This window comes from Eulemur rufifrons, chromosome 12 (genome assembly GCF_041146395.1).
Source record: "Eulemur rufifrons isolate Redbay chromosome 12, OSU_ERuf_1, whole genome shotgun sequence".
Classification (NCBI taxonomy): domain Eukaryota; kingdom Metazoa; phylum Chordata; class Mammalia; order Primates; family Lemuridae; genus Eulemur; species Eulemur rufifrons.
Genome location: NC_090994.1, coordinates 16,940,209 through 16,965,354, shown reverse-complemented (window position 1 = coordinate 16,965,354; position 25,146 = coordinate 16,940,209). Strand labels below are relative to the sequence as shown.

The window sequence follows — 25,146 nt, the reverse complement described above, 5'->3', positions numbered from 1 at the left end:
TAAGAATGCAAATTATTAGCTTGTTGCTGTGCTGGTATGAAAGATTGGTTAATTGCTAGTTACCTTCTCAAATTTAAATAAAGATTAATTTCAAAATGAACATTCTGCTTTTATGAGGATATATAATTACATACATTTATTTAAAAATTATAACTGTATTAGTGTTTTTTTTGCATAACTCCATTACAGTATCAAATGGTTAACCTTTTTTTGTTTTTTAAAAACCTTACCTTGCTGACCTTAGCAACACATTTTTTAATTGTAGGTTCCGCAGACCATAAAAGGTGAATAATGATCAGTGGTTGTACTTTCCACGCCAAGATGTAGAAAAAGAAGCTACAATTGACCTCTTTGGACTAACACAGAACACTTAATATTTTAAAATGAGGGGAACATCTGAATGGCAAAAATGACACACTTCATTGACACTAAAAGAGAATCAGAGGAATACTTTTGCTTTTTATCCAGGAAACAACCCAGTGAGGGAGGAAAAGTTGATTCAGTGTTGGCCAATCCTAGTTAGAAATTTATCAGTTTCTAATTAGAAATTTATATGTATAGTTATTTTCCTACATTAACCAAAATGAATTGTGTGGATTTTTTACATGTGACTAATTTCAGAGATTACTTTGTTGGGGCAAGTAACTAGCGTTTTCTACATGGATTAAATGGGGTCATATTATTCTTTCTCTTCAAAGATTTTTATGTTATTAATTCCCTTGAAAATTGTGTCATTATCTTTAATCATCTTATTATTCCTTTGTATTTCCCAGATGTCTTTTAAAAAGTCTCATAACCATAATGATTAGTGATTAATCTTACCCCTGTGCTTTCCCAACAATTCCCAATTCCTTTTGCATATAATTTCCATCTGCTTGCGCCGAAAATGCACTCAGTTTGGGGCTATATTGATTGATTGATCTATTCCTCATCTTTCACAGCCTGGTAGCACAATTAACTTCCATATTTCATACCCTTTTAGCAACACATCTAATTTCCAGGGCCTTAACCCTGTTTATATCTGCATAGGGAAGACAAGTGGCTTTAAGCAGGCCAAGTGGTTACGTTTTTGCCATTCTCATTTGTTTTTCACTATGTTCTTAATGCAAAAACTTAGAGGAAGGCATTAGTTATATTTAATTTGGGGGCCCAAAAACAAAACACCACTAATATGTAAGGATAGGTAATGCAGGTAATCATCCTTGTTGAGGAATAGGTTGCAAGTTGTCCTGTGCTAATTTACTCCATGGTAGAATGGTTCTGTTTCAGTCCAGCCCATCAGAACTCATGCATTTGAGAAAGTTGGGGGAAGGACTAGAACTAGAGAATTGATTCAGTGAAGAATTGAACTGTTTTCTCACCAATCTCTGTAGTGAGGGTGACTTTGACCTTTTTGTGGAACTTGATCTATTTTGTAAATGCTCTTATGTTCACTATTTTATTTATTCACATCACAAGCTAAAATGACAGTGAACGAACAGTAAGAGTATCTCATAGATTGTGAGGATTAAATGGATCAATACATATCTAAAGCACTTACAAAAGTGGTACCTACTGTTATGTGAGAGCCATTTTTATTATTATCAACATTATTTTAAACATTTTAATAGTGAAAATATAATTTCTAAACATACCATATATAGTAATGTCAAAATTATGAAGTACCTTAGAATGAATACTTTAAAATATTTGTAAAAGTCTCAGTAGAAAAAAAATTACAAAACTTTATTGAAAGACATTAATGACATGAATAGGCCGGGCGCGGTGACTCACGCCTGTAATCCTAGCACTCTGGGAGGCTGAGGCAGGAGGATCGCTCTAGGTCAGGAGTTCGAGACCAGCCTGAGCAAGAGTGAGACCCCTGTCTCTACTAAAAATAAAAATGATTTGGATGGCTAAAACATACATACATATATATATATATATATATATGAAATTAGCCGGGCATGGTGGTGCATGCCTGTAGTCCCAGCTACTCGGGAGGCTGAGGCAGTAGGATCGTTTGAGCCCAGGAGTTTGAGGTTGCTGTGAGCTAGACTGACACCACGGCACTCTAGCCCAGGCAACAGAGTGAGACTCTGTCTCAAAAAAAAAAGATGACATAAATAAGTGGAGAAATATACCACGTTTATAGATAGGAAAACTGATATAAAAATGTCACTCCTCCCCAAAAGTGATGTCTATGTTCAGTGAAATTGCAGTTAAACCTAAACAAGATCTGTTGTTAGGTGAGAGATTTAAAATGTGTTTGTAAGCACAAAGATGTTATGGAAGAACAAGATTTTTTTTTTCTTTTCTTCTCATGTGCCGAAATGTGTGTCAGGATATGATACAATGTTGGTGTTTTTACAGGAATGCAAAAAGACACCAGTGAAAGTGAGCAGAGTCTCCAAAGTTCATGTATATATAGAAAGTTGATTTACGTCAGAGATGGCATTACAGATAAATAGAAACAGGAAAGGTTGTTAAAATAAATATTGGATATTCACATGGAAAAATTGAGCCTTAATTTGTTAGACAAAAATGAATTTAAGACAGTGAATACTTAAAGATGAAAAGCAGGCCAGGCGCAGTGGTTCACACTTGTAATCCTAGCACTCTGGGAGGCTCAGCAGGGAGGATTGCTTGAGCTCGGGAGTTCGAGACTAGCCTGAGCAAGAGTCAGACCACGTCTCTGCAAAAAATAGAAAAATTAGCTGTGTGTAGTAGCACACACCTGTAGTCCCTGCTACTCAGGAGGCAGAGGAAGGAGAATCGCTTGAGACCAGAAATTCAAGACCAGCCTGGGTAACATAGTCAGACCCTGCTCTACAAAAAAAGTTAGTAGAATGTGGTCCTGGGAACCTGTAGTCCTAGGTACTTGGGAGACAGAGGCAGAATGATCTTTTGAGCCCAGGAGTTTGAGGTTGCAATGAGTTCTGATTGCACTATTCCACTCCACAGGGTGACAAAGCGAGACAGTGTCAAAAAAAAAAAAAAAAAAAAAAAACCAACAAATTTGAACTGGCATTTCACAGATGTGAGAATACAGTATATTCAGTAGATGATTAGTCTTATCAAAAATTGGGGAAATGGAAGTGAAACATGAGATAACATTTGTGCCTTTCAGGGTGGCAAAAAGTAGTCTGCTGACATCAAGCATTGGTAAAAATATGGAGAACCTGGAACTGTCATACAGTCTCATAATGTGTAATAAAAGATTCAAAAATTAGGCTACACAAAAACTAAAGTTTTTTGATGGGAGGAAGATGCCATAAACAAAATTAAAATACAAAAATATTGAAATACATGTGACAGACAAAACTAATTTCTTTGTATATAGAGTCCTGACAAATCATTAACTAAAAGACAGTCTGGAAGAAAAAAATGGGACAAAAATATAGAAACAAATGATGCACAGAAAAAATAGCTCAACCTCACTGATAGTTAAAGAAATGCAAATTAAAACCACAAATTTCTGTTTGTATTTATCGAGATTAAATGGTTATAGCTTGATGAAATATTAAAAAATAAAATTTTAAAGAGAATATTTTATTTTTTCTTACAAGTAAAAATTGGTCAAAACAATAATAAAGGCCAGACAGAAAAATGAGTTATTGAGAGACTAAGAAAGTATCACCTGAGAGGTAGCTGTAAAATCAGGATTGTGAAGTCATAGAAGTCTGGTGAAGTGTATTTGAAGAGCGGAGATTGGTCAGGAGTATCAGAGAGAGGCCAAGTAAGTTGTGAGCCGGAAATGTACTTAGGAGAGTAAGAGACTGATGTGGAAATCATTGGTGACTTTGAAGATTACTGTTTAGGTAGAGTAGTGGAGGGGAAAATTAAAATAGATTGAGGAGGGAGAGGGAGGTGAACTGGTCAAGAGCAAGTATGATTCTGGTAAATTTTACTTTGTTTTTTAAATTATCGTTTAGGCCTGTTTAAATGTTGTTGGGAAGAATACAGAGAAGCAAAGTGGGTAGAGGTGAAATTCAGAATACAGTGGAGAGATGATTGAGACAATGGAGTGCAGAAGAAAGAACCCTGACATGGAGATCATGAGACCTAGATTGTATTTAATACCAACTCTTTGATACTTAAGTTGCTTCATGTATAACAGGGTTGGCAAACTTTTTCTTGTAAAGGGCTAGAAGCCGCTAGATCACAAATATTATGATCTTTGTGGCCCATAGGTTCTATGACACACTTGGTCAACTATGCTCTTATAACAGGAAAGCAGCCTTAGATAATAGATAATGAGTGGACTGGTTGTGGCTTGTGTTCCATTAAACTTACTATAGTCACTGAAATTTGAATTTCATATTATGTGACATGAAATATTTTTTACTTTTCCCCCCATCATTTAAAAGTGTAAAAACCATTTCTTAACCTTGTAGGTCCTACAAAAATAGGTAGAGAGCTGGATTTGGCCCCCAGGCTGTAGTTTGCCAACCTCTAATCTATAAAATGAAAAGTTGGGCTAAGGTATATTTCATCTCTTTGTTGTATAGTCTTAGCAGGAATTCTTGTTGATGTAATCTAAGCGTATATGTAGTTTATCATATATGTGATCTGATTTAACTTTATCAGAAATAATCCTATGTATCAGCCATTTAGAACTCTACAGAAGAACTCGGAATTTGTGTTTGTGACTAAAGTTCTAGGAGTATTTATCAGGATCTCTTTGCCGAGATTACCAGAAGAGGGATGATTTTTTTTCCATTATCTACATACCATCATTATAATTTCTTTAATATCTTAAAATAAACTTTTTAAAACTAAAGTACATTTTTGGATAGAGCCCAAAATTCAGTATTCAAATTAGTATTACTTGGCACAAATAAAAGGTAATTATAAAAATAAATGAAAACAGAACAATGTTATTTGTCAGAAGATCTTAAAACTGATGCGTTCTTTTTGTTAAGGGATATTAGCAAACTTTTAGAGATGTTGAAGGCAAATTAAAAAGATGATTTATTTGAACATTGGAAAGATAACTGAGAAAAACATTCTAATGTTTTGTATATATAAAATCATCTTGAGTTGCCTTTTATTAGGAAACTTTCATAACTGATAGCAGTTGATTCTTAAGAGAACTCTGAGACTCTAAGTTGTTCAGTTGAAACACCAAGTTCTATTATTAAAGAGACTTCAGTAATGATTAGGTAAAAGATTTTGCAGGGTTTTTTTTTTTTTTTGTAATCTCTATCTATAACCAATGGTCTCAAGTATTCAAGTTCCTAATTTTTAATAATGGTCTTAGGAAATGGTACAAATGTCCCTTTAAAATAGACCTTGAAAGGATTAAGTCTTTAGACTGGCAATTTTACATAAAAGGGGTTTATTTCCTTTGCCACCAACTTGTATCTGAAAAGGTATTATCACTCATAATGTACAGAGAAATGCACTGAAAGTTGTTAGTGACTTGCCCAAGGTTCAGTCCGTGGTTAATGTAGAGCTAGAATTAGAACATCACTTCTAACCTATTTGTCTTTGCAATACTGTGCTTGCAGACAAACTCCAGAACTTGGTTCTGTAGCACAGGCTTCAGGATTATGTTATCAGTTAATTGTGTGCAGTTATTGTGTACCAGGTTTTGTATCCATATATCCTATAGATACTATTAATGCCCTCAGACAAGTTAGGCACTTTGCCCTGCATAACCTTGTTACTTCATGATACCACCAAAATTTGAACCATTGTGACATTCTGCCTTTCTAAGAGACATTTCCTTTGTAATCTTTCTGGTATTTGAATCTAGATTTCCTCTTAGAAATTGAGACTCACTCTCATTCTTAGAAATTCTCAAGCCCATAGAACCCAGTCTCTTTTTTCCCCTTTCAGCTTTTTAGTTCATTTTATACCTTTTATTTCTTGTCTTCTGGCCTTGTGAGCACCTCCCGTACATTAAGCAGTGATAGTGGGTATCCTTATTTTATTCTTAATGTTAAAGGGAGTGCTTCTGACATTTACTAATTTTCTGTAAATATTCAGTAGACCCCTGTCATCAAGTTAGGAAAGTTTCTGTCAATTCCTGTTTGCTAAAGCTTTTTTAAAAATACTGAATGGATTTTGAATTTGATTAGATACTTTTTCTGCATGTATTGAGATAATCACTTGATTTTTTCCTTTAATGAGTTTATGTAGTAAATAAAATGTAAATATTTTCTATTGCTAAATCACTTGCAAATCTGGGATTAACTAAGCTTATTATGTGTTATTATCTTCATTCACTTTTACAATCAATTTGTAATTACTGATTTAATTTCTTTTTAATAATAGGTTTATTCTTTTTATTTCTTCTTGAATCAGTTTTGGTAGGTTATGTTTTTCCAAGAATTCTTTGGTCTTTAAACATATTGGCCTAAAGTTCATGATATGTGTGTGTAAATATATATATTATATATATATAAATATATATAATATATGTATTTTTTTTTTAGGCAGAGTCTCACTCTGTTGCCTGGGCTAAAGTGGCGTGGCACCAGCCTAGCTCACAGCAACCTCAAACTCCTGGGCTCAAGCAATCCTTCTGCCTCAGCCTCCTGAATAGCTGGGACTACAGACATGCGCCACCATGCCTCGCTAATTTTTTCTATATATTTTTAGTTGTCTGGTTAATTTCTTTCTATTTTTAGTAGAGAGAGGAGTCTCGCTGTTGCTCAGGCTGGTCTCAAACTCCTGACCTAGAGCAATCCTCCTGCCTCGGCCTCCCAGAGTGCTAGGATTACAGGCGTGAGCCACTGTGCCCGGCCATGATATATATATTCTTAAAACCTATATGAATGGATGTTTTCTGTTTTTTGTTCTTTTGTTTTTATTCATTTGGATATCTACTAAGGACCTCCTGTGTGTGTTTCCCTTTACATTATTCCTGAAGTTTTTAGAATTGATTTTTTCCCTCTACTCCCTGTTACTTACCTAGACTAGGACTCCAGAAGACAGCGTCAGCACGAATCCTCAGGAGTCAAACTTTTTCATTTTATTTTTACATACATAAAAACACATATGTAACGGTTTAGAACTATTGTATATTTTATAATATATAACGTATTTTTTCATATATATAAAATAAATAATATAACAGTTACAGGTCTGTGGTAATAAGTGTAAAGAAATGTATGAATTTGTTATCACTTTAACATGGCTGAGTTGTTTGGGCTGAAGTTAAAGGGGAATTATTCCTACTTGAATGGTAATAATTGAAAAACTACTGGTAGCAACTTATTTAATGGAGGATATTGAATACTTTTGTTCCCTGAATATTTATTCTTCTTCAGTTGTAAACTTACCTTTCTGTGGCAAAGTATTTTCCTAAGCATTGAGGAACAAAATCAGTGAATTTCATAAGTCTTTCTTATATTAGTAAATTCTACTGTAGAAATATTTTTTAAGAAACCATACAGCTTTCCTGAATGTGTAATTTAACTGTAGTTAACTGATTATTTTATACCTTTATGTGCTAATGATACACATCATGACTATTTCAGGAGTTTTTGAAGTATCAGTCATTCTAAAATAAATTGTTCTCCCTTCTTCCCTTCAGTAAATTGCCAGGTGAACATGACAGTCTTGACAACTATTTTTGGAGCTGGGTATTCTTTGGGTATTCTTGTGAGAATGCAGAACCCCACTAGTGTCTGTCAGTGTGGCTAGATGAAAGACTGGTTTTCCTTTCTTCTTTCATTTTCTATTCTAATCCATGTTCGATTTCAAGATCCCCTTTCATAAAGGGCGGAGGAGAGGATTGGGGGGAGAAATCCTACGGGGAGTTAGCTACGCTCCCCGCAAAAGTTTGGGTCCCTCAGACAGGGTTCGTCGCAAAGGATGAAAAAATAGTAGGAAACAAATAAAAATAATACACAGAGCCAAAGATACAGTTTATAAAGTAAAGATTTATGAAGATAGATAAAGCAGGGTGCCCGGAAGGCTACATCTCTTCCCGCAGAAATGCAACCCAGACTGAAGTTTTACACAGATACTTATAGGGCAGGTACAGGTTTTTGGTTGCCATGGGTAATGGGATTTACATAATAATAGGTAGTTTGGTTTAGGGTCAAAGTCTTCTATAAGGCTACTACAGATCCTTCAACTAACTCTATCTAGGTGAACAATGAGTTATAAAATCTTCTTAGGGCAAACTTCTAAGTTTTATGATAAGGTTATTACTTTAGCAAAAACAGACATCGTGGCTCTGGTTATTGTGTATTAGAACAGAGATTTCAGAAGTCAAACATGAACTGTCTCCTATGCTATTTACTTTAACTGCGTGGTTCCGTCTGGGCCTGGCTCGGGCAGCATATCTTATTATCAGCTCTCATCTCCAGTGGCCTGTCTTTGTTGATCAGCTCCGGCATCCCTTGGCTTTAGGCAAGACCTGGTTTGTCTTTCAAAACAGGTGAGAGCCATAGGCCCAGATTGCAGCATTGCCCTGGAAAGCAGCTGCTACTGACCATTGAGACGCCCTCCTGAGGCAAGGCAGCTTTTGATATGCGAACTAACACGTTTACATTTCCCTTTAGGGCAAAGCCTTGCTTGACTTCTGAAATCATATCTGTCTCTCAAAATATATGGGGCATTTCTATAAGTCAGTATTTCTTAGGCTCAACAACATCCTTTGTGAGCCTCCTATAGAATCTTATCCTTAGTGATCCTTCTGTAGAATTTTGGCATATTTTAAATTGGATTGTGATCTAATGTTTGAACTAAGCAGTTGGTAGGTATGAGGAGGCTCATCAAGCATATTATGAAATGGTATGAAAAATACCTACTTACATATATTTCTCTGTGGGTTTCATAGCTTTCCTTTGGTATCCAATTTGAGTTCTATTTGAGAGGTTAAGAATCAATGTTTGTATAGGGGGTTGTGGAGATTGGGGAGAGAGAGAAGGGGGAAGAAAGAAAAAAAGGGAGAAAGAAAAGGGAGAGAGATTCTGACTTATTCTAGTCACAGAAGTATATATGAAAAATACTTTTTAAAAATGGAATATTAAGAATTTTACCAAATGTTTAATAAAAATTAAGTCTGGAAGTCTTTAAGCTTTTCAGGAACACAGAGGCTTTTGGTTACCCAATTATAATTACACGAATTACAAGAAAAAGGTCTTGTTAGAAACTAAAATTTAAATATTTTTAATATTATGTAGAAACCAAAGTTGTTAATTTATTTTCTATTTTGGGTAATGTGGAAAATTTAGATGGAAACATGTTGACAGTGTGACCAAGAATATATCTTTATTCAGTTCCTCTGAAGAATTTTTAAATGATTTTACTGCCATTGCCTTTTATGTATTTATTGACCTTTTGCTTAATAACTTTGGGTTGATTTTTAGGCCACCAACAAAATGGAAATGAAAGAGATTGCTAAACATAAGACACTATGGAAAATGAGTTCAACCAGTGAACCTTTGTTAATTACTGGTGTAGAAGTCAATCCTTTGAAGAAATTCACTATTCCCAAGATCAGGAGGACAGCTGGGAAAGGTAATATGTCTATGGAAGATAGGATTTTTTTAAACTATTACTGCATCTCTCTGATTCTTAGTTCATGTTCATCTTTCATTTTGACTCTATATAAAATTAGGTTAAGGCAGATCTTTAATTCCTTAAACATGCATGTACTTCTGGCTCTGCACAGAATGGAGTAGACAAATCTCTCTTCCCTCTCACTAAGTTCACCTAAAAACTTTGGACACTATATACGAGACAAATGTCCGAAGACTTTGAAAGATGGAGAATAAAAAGACCAGCTATGACCCTGGAACTCAGGGAATGACATAGAAGTAAGTTCCCTGGATTTTCTTTTTGTTTCCTCCATATCTCAGACTGGATGCCTCCAATCCAGAAATGCCAGCTGACACAGACCACCCCCTCAAAAAAGCCCCCCCAAAAGCCTGTTCTCTTTTTCTAAAGGACTGAAAAATGGGCGGCCTAGAAAGACGGAAACTTATTTGACATTAAACGTGCTGCTCCCTTTTCCTGTTGGGGTGGTGTCAGAAAAGGGTAAGTGGGAAGCATGGACTCTTAGTTACCCTGACCAAGCAGGAACAAGGTACCCTTCTCCTTCCTTGTGGTGCCAATAGTGATCAAATAGGGAGCTTACCACATGGCAGTAATGTATTCTTCTGCTTCCCATCCCCTGTTCCTGCAGTGTCAGTGGCTTTCCACCCCTGTTCTGTGGTGATGAGTTGCCCCCTTTCCACTAGGAGTAGAGTCATTGAATACAAAGTGGAGACCCTGGACTTCAGCCACATCCAGCAGTAACACGGCATCTGTCCCTTCCCACGGTGGCAGTGGAGGATAAGTGAGGAGTGTGAACTTCCACCCCTTTTCAGTGGTAACAGGATAACCCTGAGGGTGTCAGTAGAGGCCCTGTGGAGAGCCAGGATTTCAGCCCTGCATAGTAATAAAGAGTCAGTGCCTCTCTTTGCCTGACAGCATGGTTTTAGTAAAGGCTTGCTAAAGTACAGAATTAAATATGATCGTGAGTCTTATAACAATACCCCAAATGACCAGGATATAATAAAAATCACTCATCTTAAACCACCAGCCAGGAAAATCTCAACTTCAATGACAAAAGATGCTCAGTAGATGCCAATGCCAAGATGACACAGGTGTTAGAATTATCTGACAAGACTTTTAAAGCTGCCGTCATAAAGATGTTTGTACAGAAATTACACTTTTGAAACAAATGAAAAATGGAAAATCTCATCAAAGAAATGAAATATATGATAAAGAACCAAATAGAAGATTTGGAACTGAAAAATAAAATATTTGAAATAAAAACTCCGTGAGGCAAAAAACTAATAGAACTGCAAGGAGAAATAAATGAATCCATTATGATAGTTGGAGACTTCAATACCTCTTTATTAGAAATAGACATACCCAGCAGACAGAAAATCAGTAAAGGCATAGTTGAACTCGGCACCATCACACAACTGGATATAATGGACGTCCATGGACTATTTCATCCAACAGCAGCAAAACAGACAGTCTTCTCAAGTTCACATGAGACATTCACCAATATAGACCACATCTGGGCCAAAATACACGCCTTAAGAAACTTGAAATGATAGAAATCATACAATTTTTGCTCTCAGACCATGGTAGAATTAAACTAGAAATCAGTAAGAGATAACTGGAAAATCTCAAAATACTTGGAGTTCAAACAACACACTTCTAAATAATAAATGGATCAAAGAAAAAATCTGAAGAGAAATTTTAAAATACCTTGAATGAAATGAAAAATTTTGTAGGATGCAGTGAAAGCAGTGTTTTGGGGGAAATTTATAGCACTGAGTGCATATATTAGAGAACAGAAAATATCTAAAATCAGTAAGTTTCTTTCAAGCATACTGGGAACACTAACAAGATAGATAATATGTTGGGCCATGAAACACATCTCAACATACTTAATCAAAATCATACAAAATGTGTTTGTCCTCTGACCACATGAAAAGTAGAAATCAATTTAACAGAAAAATAAGTAAATGTCCAGATACTTGGAAAGTAAATATCACATTTCTAAACATTCATGATGCTTCAAAGGGAATGAATACATAAACTGAATAAACATGAAAGTGCAACATTATCAAAATTTGAGGGACATAGTTAAAGCATTGCTAACAAGAAAATTTAGGGGCCAGGTGTGGTGGCTCATGCCTGTAATCCTAGCACTCTGGGAGGCCTAGGCGGGGTGGATCATTTGAGCTCGGGAGTTGGAGACCAGCCTGAGCAAGAGCGAGACACCATCTCTACTGAAAATAGAAAGAAATTATATGGACAACTAAAAATACATAGAAAAAATTAGCTGGGCATGGTGGCACATGCTTGTAGTCCCAGCTACTCGAGAGGCTGAGGCAGAGGGATTGCTTGAGCCCAGGAGTTTGAGGTTGCTGTGAGCTAGGCTGACGCCACAGCACTCTAGCCTGGGCAACAAAGTAAGACTCTGTCTCAAAGAAAAAAGAAAAAATTTATATCACAAAATGCTTACATTAGAAAAGAGGAAGGGTTTCAGGTCAGTGATCTAGCCTTCCACCTTAAGAAACCTGAGAAAGAATAGCAAGGTAGGCCCAAAGTTAGCAGATGAAAGAAAAATCAGTGAAACAGAAAAAGCTGATTGTTTGGAAAGATAATTAAAATTGACAAACCTCTAGCAAGACTGACAAAGAAAAACAGGTATAAGCCACAAATTACTTCTATCAAGAATGAAATGGGCTATCCTTAACCAATCTATAGGCTTTGTGGAAAAGTACAAACTACCAAAACACTTGAAATGCTAAATAGATTATTTAAATAACCTTTATGTCTATTAAATTTAATTCATTGTTGGAAAAAAAATGTTAAGGCCCAGATGGTTTCACTGACAGAATTCTACTAAACACTTAAAGAAGAATGCAAATTCTACAGAAGATAGAAGTGGAGAGAATAATTTTATGAGGTCAGTATTACTGTTTCCCAAACCAGACAAATATACCGAAAAACCACAGACCAGTGTCCAGTGATCACTGATGCAGATACCTTAAATAAAATATAAGCAAATTGAATTCAGTATGTAAAATGAATTATTACACTAAAACCCAGTGGTGAATATTGTCTTTCACCACTATTACTCAAAATAATACTGGAAGTTCTATCCAGCACACACAAAGAAAGCAATTAATAGGCATATAGATTGGAAAAGAAGAAATGAAATCATCCCTATTTGAAGAGGACAGATGGTCTATGTAGAAAATCCCAAAGAATTTACCAAGAAAAGAGGAAAACGTAGAACTTAGTAAGTTCAGCAAGGTCATTGGATACAAGATCAAATTGCAAGAAACAAACTGCACAGTTGACCCTTGAACAGCATGGAGATTGGGGTACCAACCCCCCCGCCCACAGTGAAAAATCCACGTAAAACTTTTGATACCCCAAAACTTAGTGGCCTACTGTTTTGACCAGAGGCCTTATTGGTAACATAGTTGATTAACACTTTCTGTATGTTATATGTATTAAACACTGTGTTATAAAATAAGCTAGAGAAAAAAAATGTTAAGCCTTAGGAAGATAAAATATATTTATTCTTTAAGTGAAAGTAGATCAGCATAGTGGGAGATCATCTCCATCCTTGTCTTCACGTTGAGTAGGCCGAAGAAGAGGAGGGGTTGGTCTTGCTGCCTCAGGGATGGCAAAGGAGGAAGAAAATCTGCATATAAGTGGACCTGCATAGTTCAAGCCCGTATTGTTCAAGGGCCAATTGTATTTCTATATACTAGCAGAGAACAACTGGAAATCAAAATGAAAAACAATACCATTTACAATAATTCATAAAATGAAATGCTTAGATGTAAATCTAACAAAATGTAAAGAATTTTTGTGCTTTGAAGTACGAAATGCTGATAAAAAATCAAACAAAAACTGTATAAATGAAGAGATGAGCTGTGTTTATGAATTAAAAGCCTTAAAATAATGGTGTCAAATCCCCACAAATATATCTGTATATTTATTGCAGTTCTTGTCAAAATCCCAGCGAGACATTTTGTACATAGGCTTATTCTGACATTTATGTGGGAGGACAAAGAAACTATATAATAGTTAAAACAATTTTGAAATAGAAGAATAAAGTGAACTTGTTTTATCAAATATTAAGCCTTACTATATAACTACAATATTAAGTGTAGGAGGTCCACATTAGTATTGTAGAAACTTAAATATAAATTGTTGCCCTTGGTTGTTAATGGAAATTCCAAGTACTCATTTATTTTGTGCCTCCTCTCAGACATACGCTTGTCACTGTACAGATGACAATCAATGAGGAAACAGGAAAAACATGAACAGATTTTTCACCAGAGAGAATATACAGGTGGAAAATAAGCATATAAAAAGATACTCAACATCATAGCCATTAAGAAACTGCGTACGAAAACCACAATGAGTGAAAACCACAATGAGCAATAACCACACACCTGTTGGAATGGCTAAAAAAGAAAAGACTAACAATGCCAAATGCTGGTGTGCATGTGGAAAAACCACATCACTCATATATTGTTGGTGGGAATGTAAGATAGCACAGCCACTCTGGAAAACAATTTGCCAGTTTCTTTAAAAACTAAACATGCAACGTGGTGCAGTAGCACTTCCTTTAGACCCAGCTACTCGGGAAGCTGAAGCCAGAGAATGCTTGAGCCCAAGAGTTCGAGTCCAGCCTGGGCAATACAGCAAAACCCCATCTCTAAATAAAAAACAAAAACTAAATATGCAGCTACCTTATGACCCAGCAAGCATATTCTTGGGCATTTATCCTTGAAGTGAATCCTTATGTCCACACAAAAACCTGTACATGAATGTACGTAGCAGCTTTATTTGTAGTAGCCAAAAATTGACAACCACCCAGATTTCCAGTGAGTGAATAGTTAAAACTATCCATGGAATACCACTAAACAATGAAAAGAAATGACCTCCTGATACACACAACAATTTAATTGGCTCTCAGGAGCAATGTGTTAAGTGAAAAAAATGAGATCTCGGCCGGGCGCGGTGGCTCACGCCTGTAATCCTAGCACTCTGGGAGGCCGAGGCGGGTGGATCGCTCAAGGTCAGGAGTTCGAGACCAGCCTGAGCAAGAGTGAGACCCCGTCTCTACTAAAAATAGAAAGAAATTATATGGACAACTAAAATATATATAGAAAAAATTAGCCGGGCATGGTGGCGCATGCCTGTAGTCCTAGCTACTCGGGAGGCTGAGGCAGTAGGATCGCTTGAGCCCAGGAGTTTGAGGTTGCTGTGAGCTAGGCTGACGCCATGGCACTCACTCTAGCCCGGGCAACAAAGTGAGACTCTGTCTCAAAAAAAAAAAAAGATCTCCACAGGTCACGTACTACAAAATTGCATTTACAAAACATTCTTAAAATGACAAGTCTGGAGATGGAAAACATGAGTAATTTCCAGGATTTAAGGACAGGGGAGGGGAATAGAGATGGTGGGGAGTTTCAGTGTGAACATACATATATAAAGGAGTAGCATCAGGGAGGTCTGTGGTGATGAAACAGTTGTGTATCTTCTAGTGGTTGTTACATGAATCTGTGTGCGATAAAATTACATAGAACTTACACGAGTGGGTATAAAACTGGTAAAGTCTTAATAAGATCTGTGGATTGTACCAATGTTATTTTGCTGGGTTTGATATTGTATGGATGTACAATAATGTCATTTTAAACACAAATAATTACTTTCTCCCTTTTTTTTTCTTTAGTTTACTTGTCACCTTGTTGCACCAATACTAGAGAGTATAGTTTCATACACGATACTCTTAACCAGTGCAGGCTTGATGTAACCTGTGACCTACAGTCATCATGGCAGTTTGGGGATACAAAACTGGTTCACAATGAGCAACTGGAAAAAAATTTTAGAGCTAAGAGGTAAGCTATGATCTAATAAACAAGTTTGAGATTTTGTTTTGTTTGTTTTTTAGTGTGGAGTCTTATGCTAATTTATTTCCACCATTTGTGATTTAATAAGTATTACTGAGATAATAAGTGCAGATCATTATTGTTACCTTCAGTGTTGCCCTTCATAACATTGAAAGCTAAATATGAGCTTTGATTAGTAAGTTTTATACGTTAATGAAGTCAGATATCAAACACCCTCTTCCAACTTTTTAATCCTGATAAATTTTTAAGCAGTATGCATGAACACATGTATTAAGCAGCCATTTTGTGGATCCCTACCTCACCGCACAGGTAAAACAGCAGTTAAAGTAATCAGAAAATAACTTTTTTTTCCCTTTTGAACCCAACCCTTGAGAGACTGAATTGATGTTTTAATTTGAGAGGATTGTATCTGGCTGTTTGCAGCTATTCCACCAGAACCACTCTTTCTGGGTTGATGTCACTATTTCTGACACTTAATTTTTTAAAGTTCCTCTTCAGCTTTTTGGGAAAGTACATTACATTATTGTTATTTCATGAGAAAGAGTAAGAGCATATGTAAAGTTCTCATTATAAGTAAGCATTTTATATTTATAGATCTTGTGTGAGCACAATTTATTTTAGCATTTTCATTTTCTTCTGAATTTGTCTCCTTTACCATTTCACACTTTTAACTTAGAACTTAAGTATAGCTTGATAGACCCACACGTGAAACTTACTTAGGAATGTTTTGGTTTCTGTGTTTTTTAGAATCAGTTCCTCTTGATTCAGACATGCTGCCACACTGGTGTCAGTTTGGAGATTTGGAATTGGTGGGAATGACAGTTCATTGTGGCACATTATCTTCCCTCTAAAAAACACAGCTCTCACAGTGGAAAGGACTGGATATATCCTCGATCTATCTAGAGTGAAAGAACGGTTTCATCAAAAATGAATTCCTGGCACTGTTCTTTGATTTTGGTTCCTTTAGGCATTTGAAATTTTGTCCTTTCAACCAGTTATTTCTCCTTACTAGTGTTACAGAAAAGTTAGAACAACTACTCAATGGTCTAAGACATGTTACAATGTTCTAAATGACCAACAGGTATAGGATTTACTGTTTTCTTAGGTATTTGCCCAAATAGACAAAAACTCATTTGTTTCCGATAGTACTTTATAATCTTTTTGTAAGACTTACCACAATATATTAGTTTTGTGTCTTATTCCCCTAATGTATTGTTTTTTACTTGTTTTTGTGTCCACAGTGTAAGATGGAGTCTGGCAACACAGTGGGTGCTTCAGTGTCAAATTAAGTTAAACTTTTATCTCATTTTTTTTTTCTTTTCTTTTTTTTTTTTTTTTTTTTTGAGACAGAGTCTCACTCTGTTGCCGGGGCTAGAGTGAGTGCCGTGGCATCAGTCTAGCTCACAGCAACCTCAAACTCCTGGGCTCAAGCGATCCTACTGCCTCAGCCTCCCGAGTAGCTGGGACTACAGGCATGCGCCACCATGCCCGGCTAATTTTTTGTATATATATATTTTAGTTGTCCATATAATTTCTTTCTATTTTTAGTAGAGACGGGGTCTCACTCTTGCTCAGGCTGGTCTTGAACTCCTGACCTCGAGCGATCCACCCGCCTCGGCCTCCCAGAGTGCTAGGATTACAGGCGTGAGCCACCACGCCCGGCCATTTTATCTCATTTTTAAAAATGATGCTAGGAAATGATGCTAGGAAGTATCCTTAAGTGGCCTTACAGCACAGGTGGAAACAAAAATAAAAGGAAAGTAAACAGATTGGTTAGCAGAAGAGACTAATAGAATAGGAAGAAAAGAGAAAGTATAAATAACATTGACTACCTCTGGCTTTTATTGTCATCACTTCTCTTAGAGGAAATAACAACGTCATAAATCTGCAGTCTCAGGAAAAGCAATAGCTCCAAAAAGATACTAATCTCCACTTGTTATCTGTAGTCTATCTACCCCTTACATGTGAAGTCAGCACAAACACATTTATAATCTAAACGTGTGTATTTGATCTTTCATTGAACACTTGCGTGCCTACTGTGTCAGACATTATATTTGATACCCTTAGAGAAAATGAATAAAGTTTTCTCCTCAGCCCTAAAGAGCTTACATTCTAGTACAGAAGATATACAGCTAAATATAAAATAATGTCATGATAAAGATACAAGTACATTGGCAAGAGATTGATTATTCTTCCGAAGAATTTTGAGACATGTTTTGAGGAGTTAAGAAACTTGAGCTGGCCTTTAATGGGTAAGAGAGAATCTGAATTCAGTTCTCCTTAATTCTTTTGCCGTATTTGTATCAGTTTGGCCCTTTTTTGTTTTAAGATAACTTTTAAACATTTCAAATTAATGTGAAAGGATGTCATTTTAAACATTGTCAGTATTCAGCTTGATGTCTTTGGTTGAATTTACTTTCCATCCCAGATGAGTAGTCTGAGTCACTCATGTTTAATTTTAGCCATGTTATCAATTATTGGTTCCAAGAATGGTAAGAACTAAACCACTTTGGACTACTGACACGCTGCTGAGGAAAGATTGGCTGTGGTCTCTGGGAAAGAGAAGCCAACCAGCTACTGGTAGTGGCACTCTTGGGATAGTAGTAAGACTAGTGTTAGGATGACTCTAAAGCTAAGGACAGTCAGAGATGGGAAAAACCTGGATCCCTGATGATATCTGGAGTCCCAGAATCAGTCAACCCTGATGAAGACTGCCTGATTTCTGAACTTCTTGTTTTGAGAAGGTAGTGTATTTTTAAGCCATTTTGAATGTGTTTCTGTACTTGAAGACAGTGATATCTCAATTGGAACTGAACTTGGTATAGGGGAAAGAAGCACATTCAGGTAAGAGATTCTAAAATATGGATTTAATTCAGGGGAAGAAGGCAGTAAGTATCCTTACTGTTCCCAGATGGGAGGTTGGTGATTATCTCTACTTGGGGCAAAGACCATATATTTCATGTGGCTGTAGTTTAATTATACAAAAAAAACCTGAACATATTAGAGTACCTTGCTAAGACCCAGGAAAGATCATTTTTTTTAAATCATAGAAAATTCACATTAAATGAAAAAGATCCTTTCTGTTTGTGGCCTAGTTTCATAGTTCAGCTTGGCAAGATGAGCTTGAAGTAGAGAATTCATTTTTTAGAAGTTAGTGTGAAATATGGTTTTATAGGGAACGAGATTTAGCAGGAGATAAGTATGTGGTAAAACACAAATATGTTGCCTTAGGTCTTTCCCAGATACCTCCTTTTAAATATTTTCAGTCTGGTAAGTGGAACTACTCAACTTTATATAGTGAAAATACACAGTCATGCATTGTTCAACATCAGGGATATGTTCTGAGAAATGCATCGTTAGGTGATTTTGTTGTTGTATAAACACATCATAAAGTGTATTTACACAAACCTAGATGTACCGCCACACATAGGCTGTATGGTACAGCTTCCTGCTTCTAGGCTATAAACCTCTGTACAGAAAGTTACTGTACTGAATACTATTATATTAGCAGTTGTAACACAGTGGTAAGTATTTGTAGATCTAAACATAGAAGGGGTACAGGAAAAATACTGTATAAAATATTTTTAAAATGGTATACCTGTATGGGCACTTACCATGAATGGAACTTGCAGGACTGTAAGTTGCTCTGGGTGAGTCAGTGAGTAAATGTGAAGGCCTAAGACGTTACAGTACTGTAGACTTTATAAACGTACACTTTAGGCTACACTAAATCCATAAAAAAATTTTTCTTCAATAATAAATTAACCTTAGCTTACCGTAACTTTTACTTTATAAACTTTAAATTGTTTTTCATTTTGACTTTTTTAGTAACACTTAGCTTAAAAGACAAACACATTACGCAGCTGTACAAAAACATTTTCTTTATGTCTTTATTCTGTAAGCTTTTTTCTATTTAAAATTTTCTTTTTTTACTTCTTAAACTTTTTTTTTTTTTGAAGGTAAACACAAGCTTTTATTGACAGAGAATGCCTTTAAGAGTGATGATCCAAGGTGTCTTTAACTTCCTTTACTTCCTGATCCATTGCCCAGAACTTCTGAAATTTTTCCTTTCTAAATTTTTTTTTTTTTTTACTTCTCTTGTACCTTTCACCTTTCCCTGTTCATCAGGGCATTTCAGAAAGCTTCATTTTCTGAGTTACTTATTTCTTATATACTGCAACTATGGTTACAGATTTTGCAGTTGTTAGAAATTGTGCTGAATTTTTAGCAGCTCACATTTTTAAAATAAAGTTATCCTTCATTTTATGAAAATGATACTACAGATTAGCCATCAGTATTAGGTGCTTCGGGTTGTTGTCTGGAAGTGATGATGGATTTACATTGTCTGCGCATATTTTTCAACATGGTTCCCTGGCAACTGTAGGCATTAATTTAGGTGAGAGTTTTTCAGTCAGTCTGGGGTTCATGAACTAGAACAGAGATTCTTAAATTCTGCTGCAGATCAGAATCATCACCCATTGTAACATCACTTCTCTCATTTCTGTTATTGGTGTAATGTATGTCTTCTCTCTTTTGTCCTTGATCAGTCTGGAGAGAGGTTGATCAATAGCTAATCAGTCTGGTCAGAAGTTTTTGTTCTCAATGAACCCGCTTTTGGTTTTATTGATTTTTCTCTATTTTTTCTTCTTTTCTCTTTCGTTGATTTTTGCTTTTATCTTTATTGTTTTGTTTCTTTTGTCTACTTTTAGATTTAACTACTCTTCTTTTTCTAGTTTCTTTTTTTTTTTTTTTTATTTCATCTTATTGTTATGGGGGATACAGAATTGGAGGTTACATACGTTGTCCATGTACTGCACTTCCCCCCAAGTCAGAGCTCCAGGCGTGTCTGATCCCCAGATAGTGCGCGTTGCACCCATCATGTAGGTATATATCCCTCCCTTTAAACATTAAGACACAAGCACACACATTAGCCTAGGCCTACAAAGTCAGGATAATCAATATCACTGCCTTCTGCCTCCACATCTTGTCCCACTAGAAGGTCTTCAAGGGCAATAATGTGCATGGAGCTGTCGTCTTCTATGATGACAGTGCCGCCTCTGGAGTACCTCCTGAAGGACCTGCCTGAGGCTGTTCTGCAGTTGACTTTTTTTTTAAAAAAAAAACAAGTAGAAGGAGTATACTCTCACAATAAAAAGTATAGTTAGTAAATATACAAACCAGTAACATGGCTGTTTATCAAGGTATATGTACCATACATAATTATATATGCAATATTTTTATACAGCTGGCAGTACAGTAGGTTTTTTACAGCAGCATCACCACAAATGTTACTAACGCATTGTGCGAAGACATTATGATGGCTGTATCGTCACTGGCCACAGGAATTGTTCAGCTCCATTATAATCTTATGGGACCACTGTTGTAAATTCAGTCCATTATGGACCAAAACATCTTATGCAATGGATGACTGTATTTTAAGTGCATTCTGGGGGGAAGAAACAGTTTCAAATTGAAATCCAGTAGGTAAAGGCCATAGTAGTTTTAGGGCCTCAGGTGATGGGAAGCTCTCAGAAGCTTATTGCCAGGAGACAGAAATTCTTAGTTTCAACCATTGTCTAAACAAGCTCTTACGCTATGGTTACTGTTACTAGCCTTTGGAATTTTGAGAGCGAGGAATGCCAGCTACTACTATATAGGAAGGATATACTCTATGCTAAGGGCCAGTTAACACTGACCATTGTTGTCATTTTTCATGTTTGTTTATTTAATTGTAGTTATCCTCTTTTTTCTCCCCCAGTGTGTTTTGAGTATAGGTAATTTGAGCTTTTAACCATATGTTGCCTAAATAGATCTTGATTATATAGATCTATATCCAGACCTGTTGGGAATGAAGGCATATCACTCACATCGTGTGGATCTGGAGTTAGATGTAATTAGATGAAACTTTGGGTTGTTCCCTTCTGTGAGGTGGATTAAAAGTGCTTTGTTGTAGGCATGAGTATTTTTGAAACCGTGTGTGTTGGAAGAGTGGTTTCTATAAATAAAGGGTAGCCAAATGAGTAGACTATATTAGACTGCAGTTTTCCAAACAATTCTAGATTGTCTTACATAATTAGTCTAAACCATTCTTTGTCCAGTTCCCCTTGCTTTATTGGTTTACTGATGTACAGGTGTAGTGATTATAGTTCAGTAGAACACAGCATGAGACTTGTTTGCAAATCCTGAGAAGATGAAGTCTTTGTCTTTCTTGGTGGCTGTGAGCAAGGAAGCCTGTAGGCCTAGTTGTTACTGTGGTAAGTAGCATAATGCTCCCCCAAAGATGTCTACATGTGAATGTGTTATGTGGTAGAAAGGACTTTGCAGATATGATTGAGGTCACAGAAGTGTAGGTGAGTGATTATCCTGGGTTATCTGTGTGGGCCCAGCTTAATCACATGAGAGTTTCTGTTTTTGCAATTTCCATTTTTATTTTATTTTTCCATTACATGTTTATATTGTATAGTGGCGCATGAATTTTTAAAAACAGAAGAGGGAGACAGAAAAGTGGACCAGAGAAAGGAGATACAAGAAAAAAAGATTTGAGCGAGACTCTCAGCCTGCCTTTGTTGGCTTTGAAAATGGAGGAAGGGGATTATGAGCCAAGGAATGTCGGTAGCTTTTAGAAACTGAGAAGGCCCCTTAGCTAACTGCCAGGAAGGAAAGGGGGACCTCAGTCCTACAAGTGCTAGTAATTGAATTGACAACAGGAAAATGGATCTTCCCGCAGAAGCTCAGAAAGGAACACAGTCCAGATGACACCTTGATTTTAGCGCAGTGAGATCCACATCTGGCTTACTGCCTACATAACTGTAAGATAATAAATTTATGCTTTTTGATCCACTGAGTTTGTGGTAATTTGCTATAGCAGCTGCAGAAAATGAGTACACTCATCTCTAGACTTGTGTGAATTAGCGCATTTCTCACATTGCCTTCGTGCTTAGGTTTTGTTGAATTCCATTTTCTCCTTAGCTGTCTTATTTTCATTTTATGTATTACACTTTGGGCCACCTGGACAGTGGGTACTTAACACTAGTAATCTGATGGATTTGGAAACTATTAAGTTCCCTTTCAAGCTCTCCAAAGAAATAACCTCATTTTCTTTAACTCTTTTCTAAAAATCACACTTACTTGAATACTTGCATTCTGTCCTTTAGACACCCCCAGTAACTAAATGCCTCTTGTGTATGTTTGTTTTCAGTTAGAACTCTCCAGTTTTTCATTTACACAATAAAAAATTATTGATTACTATGTGCAGGTTGTCTTGGAACCTACTGTGGATGATGTATTAATAATTAACTATGACAGAGGCATTCCATCTGAGGCACTTAACACCTTTACTCTGTTGTAGTTGGTTTCAGTCGGGAGACAGAGTTAATTAAAAGTCTTCAGAAAGATATGCAAGATTCCAATCCTATTTCTACCACGATAGTTGTGCTATACTAACTTTATGATTTTCATATCAATATGAGTTTCCTCATCTAAGTCTTTTATATTTATTTACTTAATATTTAATAAAATAGTTAAAATGACCAAAATGACAAACCCACAAGCAAGAGTATAACTACAAATTTTAACACTTGGAGTGCTTGGTAGATTTTCAGCTTTGTACTCCAGAGTTTAAGCTATGTGTGAAGTTCAGGGTTTGACAAGTTTTGACACCTATTCCTCATTGTTACTGCTACATAAAAAACCTGGGAAGACATGTCTGGAAAGTTATTCTTAACTCTCACGTATTATATTTAAGATAATAAAAATATCCTACTAGCATTGAATCTGATGTGTATTGCCTCTTGGTAATACAGCAGTTTATTTATGCTAGTTCCTCATATTCCTAGGTGAATACGTGTTACTGTATTCAAAAGACTGTTCAGGCTCATTTTATCTATTTTCTCTGATATGGAAGTCTTAAGACTTAGAGTTTCTGTCATTTAACAGTGTGACATCCAGAAATAGTTCTATTTAATAAAAGCTATTTTTATTGGTCATTTTTATTATCTGAGTCATATTTAGGCCTAAATGTTTTTCAAATGTAATTCTGAAAGCATATTTGAAATTAAAAGTATTTATCAGTATTATTAACAATATAAAATTCCAAGGAATATTTTCTACTTTAATTTACAGTGGTTTTTGTAGCCCTGGATCAGATTTTTGTTATATTTTTTTCATTCCCCTAACTCCCTTAAGGTGATGTAATGACCAGCAAGATGACTAGGTAAAAAAAAAAAAAAAAATTGGCCCAAAATGTCAGTGGTGCCGCACACTCCTGAAAAACCCTGCTGTAGGGTTTACATTATATATCTTTAATTTATCGTGGTGTATCTTCAGATAATATAATATTCATTTGTAGAGTAAGAACCTTTATACTTCAGTTTCTTCCCTCCCTCCCATCCTCTGTTGTATTGTTAGTGTTTCTATGTGGGAATTCCTTATAGGCATTGCTCAGAAAGTTAATGTTTTTCCACATTCCAAGAAAAACCAATGAAGAAGTCAAATATGGGGAAAAGTTTTAAATTTTAGCAGTTTAATTTAAGGAATTAAAGTTTAACAGTCAACAATCTTAGTGGTTCATAGAATCTGCTGATACGAAGTTGAAAGCAAGAGCTAGAAATGCAGACTTGTGGAGCTAAAAGTTCAGGTTGACATTTCTGGGTGCTAGGAGAGAAGTGGTCATGATCTAATAAGCCAGTCTTGCTTTGTAAATGTTACCATTTGTTTTCTGATTCTGTCTACTGTTAACGGTAAGTTATTCTTGCAAATAAAATAAATATTAATACACTTACATGCATGATACACTTTATACGAATTCTGTGAGTGGTGTTCCAGGAAATAAATTTTAGAAGCATGTGGGTTTCAAGAACAATTTTCCTTTTGTGGTATATACATTCCTTTGCTGGGTTCTGTAGGTTCATCATTGCAAATAATCATTTGGAACTAGATTTCTGCCCTAGTGTCTGAACCTCTGTTGTACCACCTGATGTGGCAATTCCTGTTACTTCTTACTCCTGAAACAGCCATATAGAACACCGTATCTAGTCTGTCAGTTAGGGGAGATGGATGTATATTTTATATGTATAAATGGGTCTTCTTATGGAAGTAGTAGAATCGGGAGTATCTTTATTTCAGATTATAACCTTTTCTGAGGATGATTCATAATTTTCTTACTGCTAAGATAGGAGCCTGTAATCAAATATTAGTTTGTTTCTCCAGATTGTCTAGATCCCTGAAGAATGGAGAATGTCCCTAATAATTGTGTGTGTGTGCACGCATGCACACACCTATGTAGGTAAAGATACAGGGCAGTATGTAGATAGAAACAGATGTCATTTAGGAAATATACATTCTTCCCTCCGTAACACGATTAGCAAGAAGTTGAGCTCTGGAACCTGACAAGAGTTGGCCTATATAATTCCAACTCTGTCACTTTGCTACTTTGGCAAGATTTAACCATGTGAACCTCATTTTCGTTATTTTTAAAATGTATATAGCAACAACAATAATAATAAATTTTTTGTGAGGAGTTGAGAACAAAATGACAAAATGCATGTAAAGCTAAAGACTTTCTACTGGTTATATTTGCAGCATTCACAAAATATTAGCCCTTATTGTTACAGGCCAGTGATAACAATGTTCATAAATCCTGGACAAGTAATCTTGAATTTGTTCCTTAGATGATTTTCAGTCTAACTTATCATCATAGGGTAGTGATACCTCTGAATATTACGAATTCTTGCTTTCTAACTGTGGTAAGCTGAAATAA

At 35.9% G+C, this 25,146-nt stretch overlaps 1 protein-coding gene across 1 annotated transcript in view; it reads left to right on the top strand.

Moving 5' to 3' along the window:
- Positions 1-9,323: 9,323 nt before the first annotated feature.
- Positions 9,324-25,146, top strand: part of TEX15 (testis expressed 15, meiosis and synapsis associated) — a 60,178-nt gene continuing 44,355 nt past the window's right edge. Inside the window, exons 1-2 of the mRNA XM_069485043.1 lie at positions 9,324-9,462; positions 15,212-15,377. Of these exons, the coding sequence (XP_069341144.1) occupies positions 9,324-9,462; positions 15,212-15,377 (305 nt within the window). The remainder of the gene's footprint in view (positions 9,463-15,211; positions 15,378-25,146) is intronic.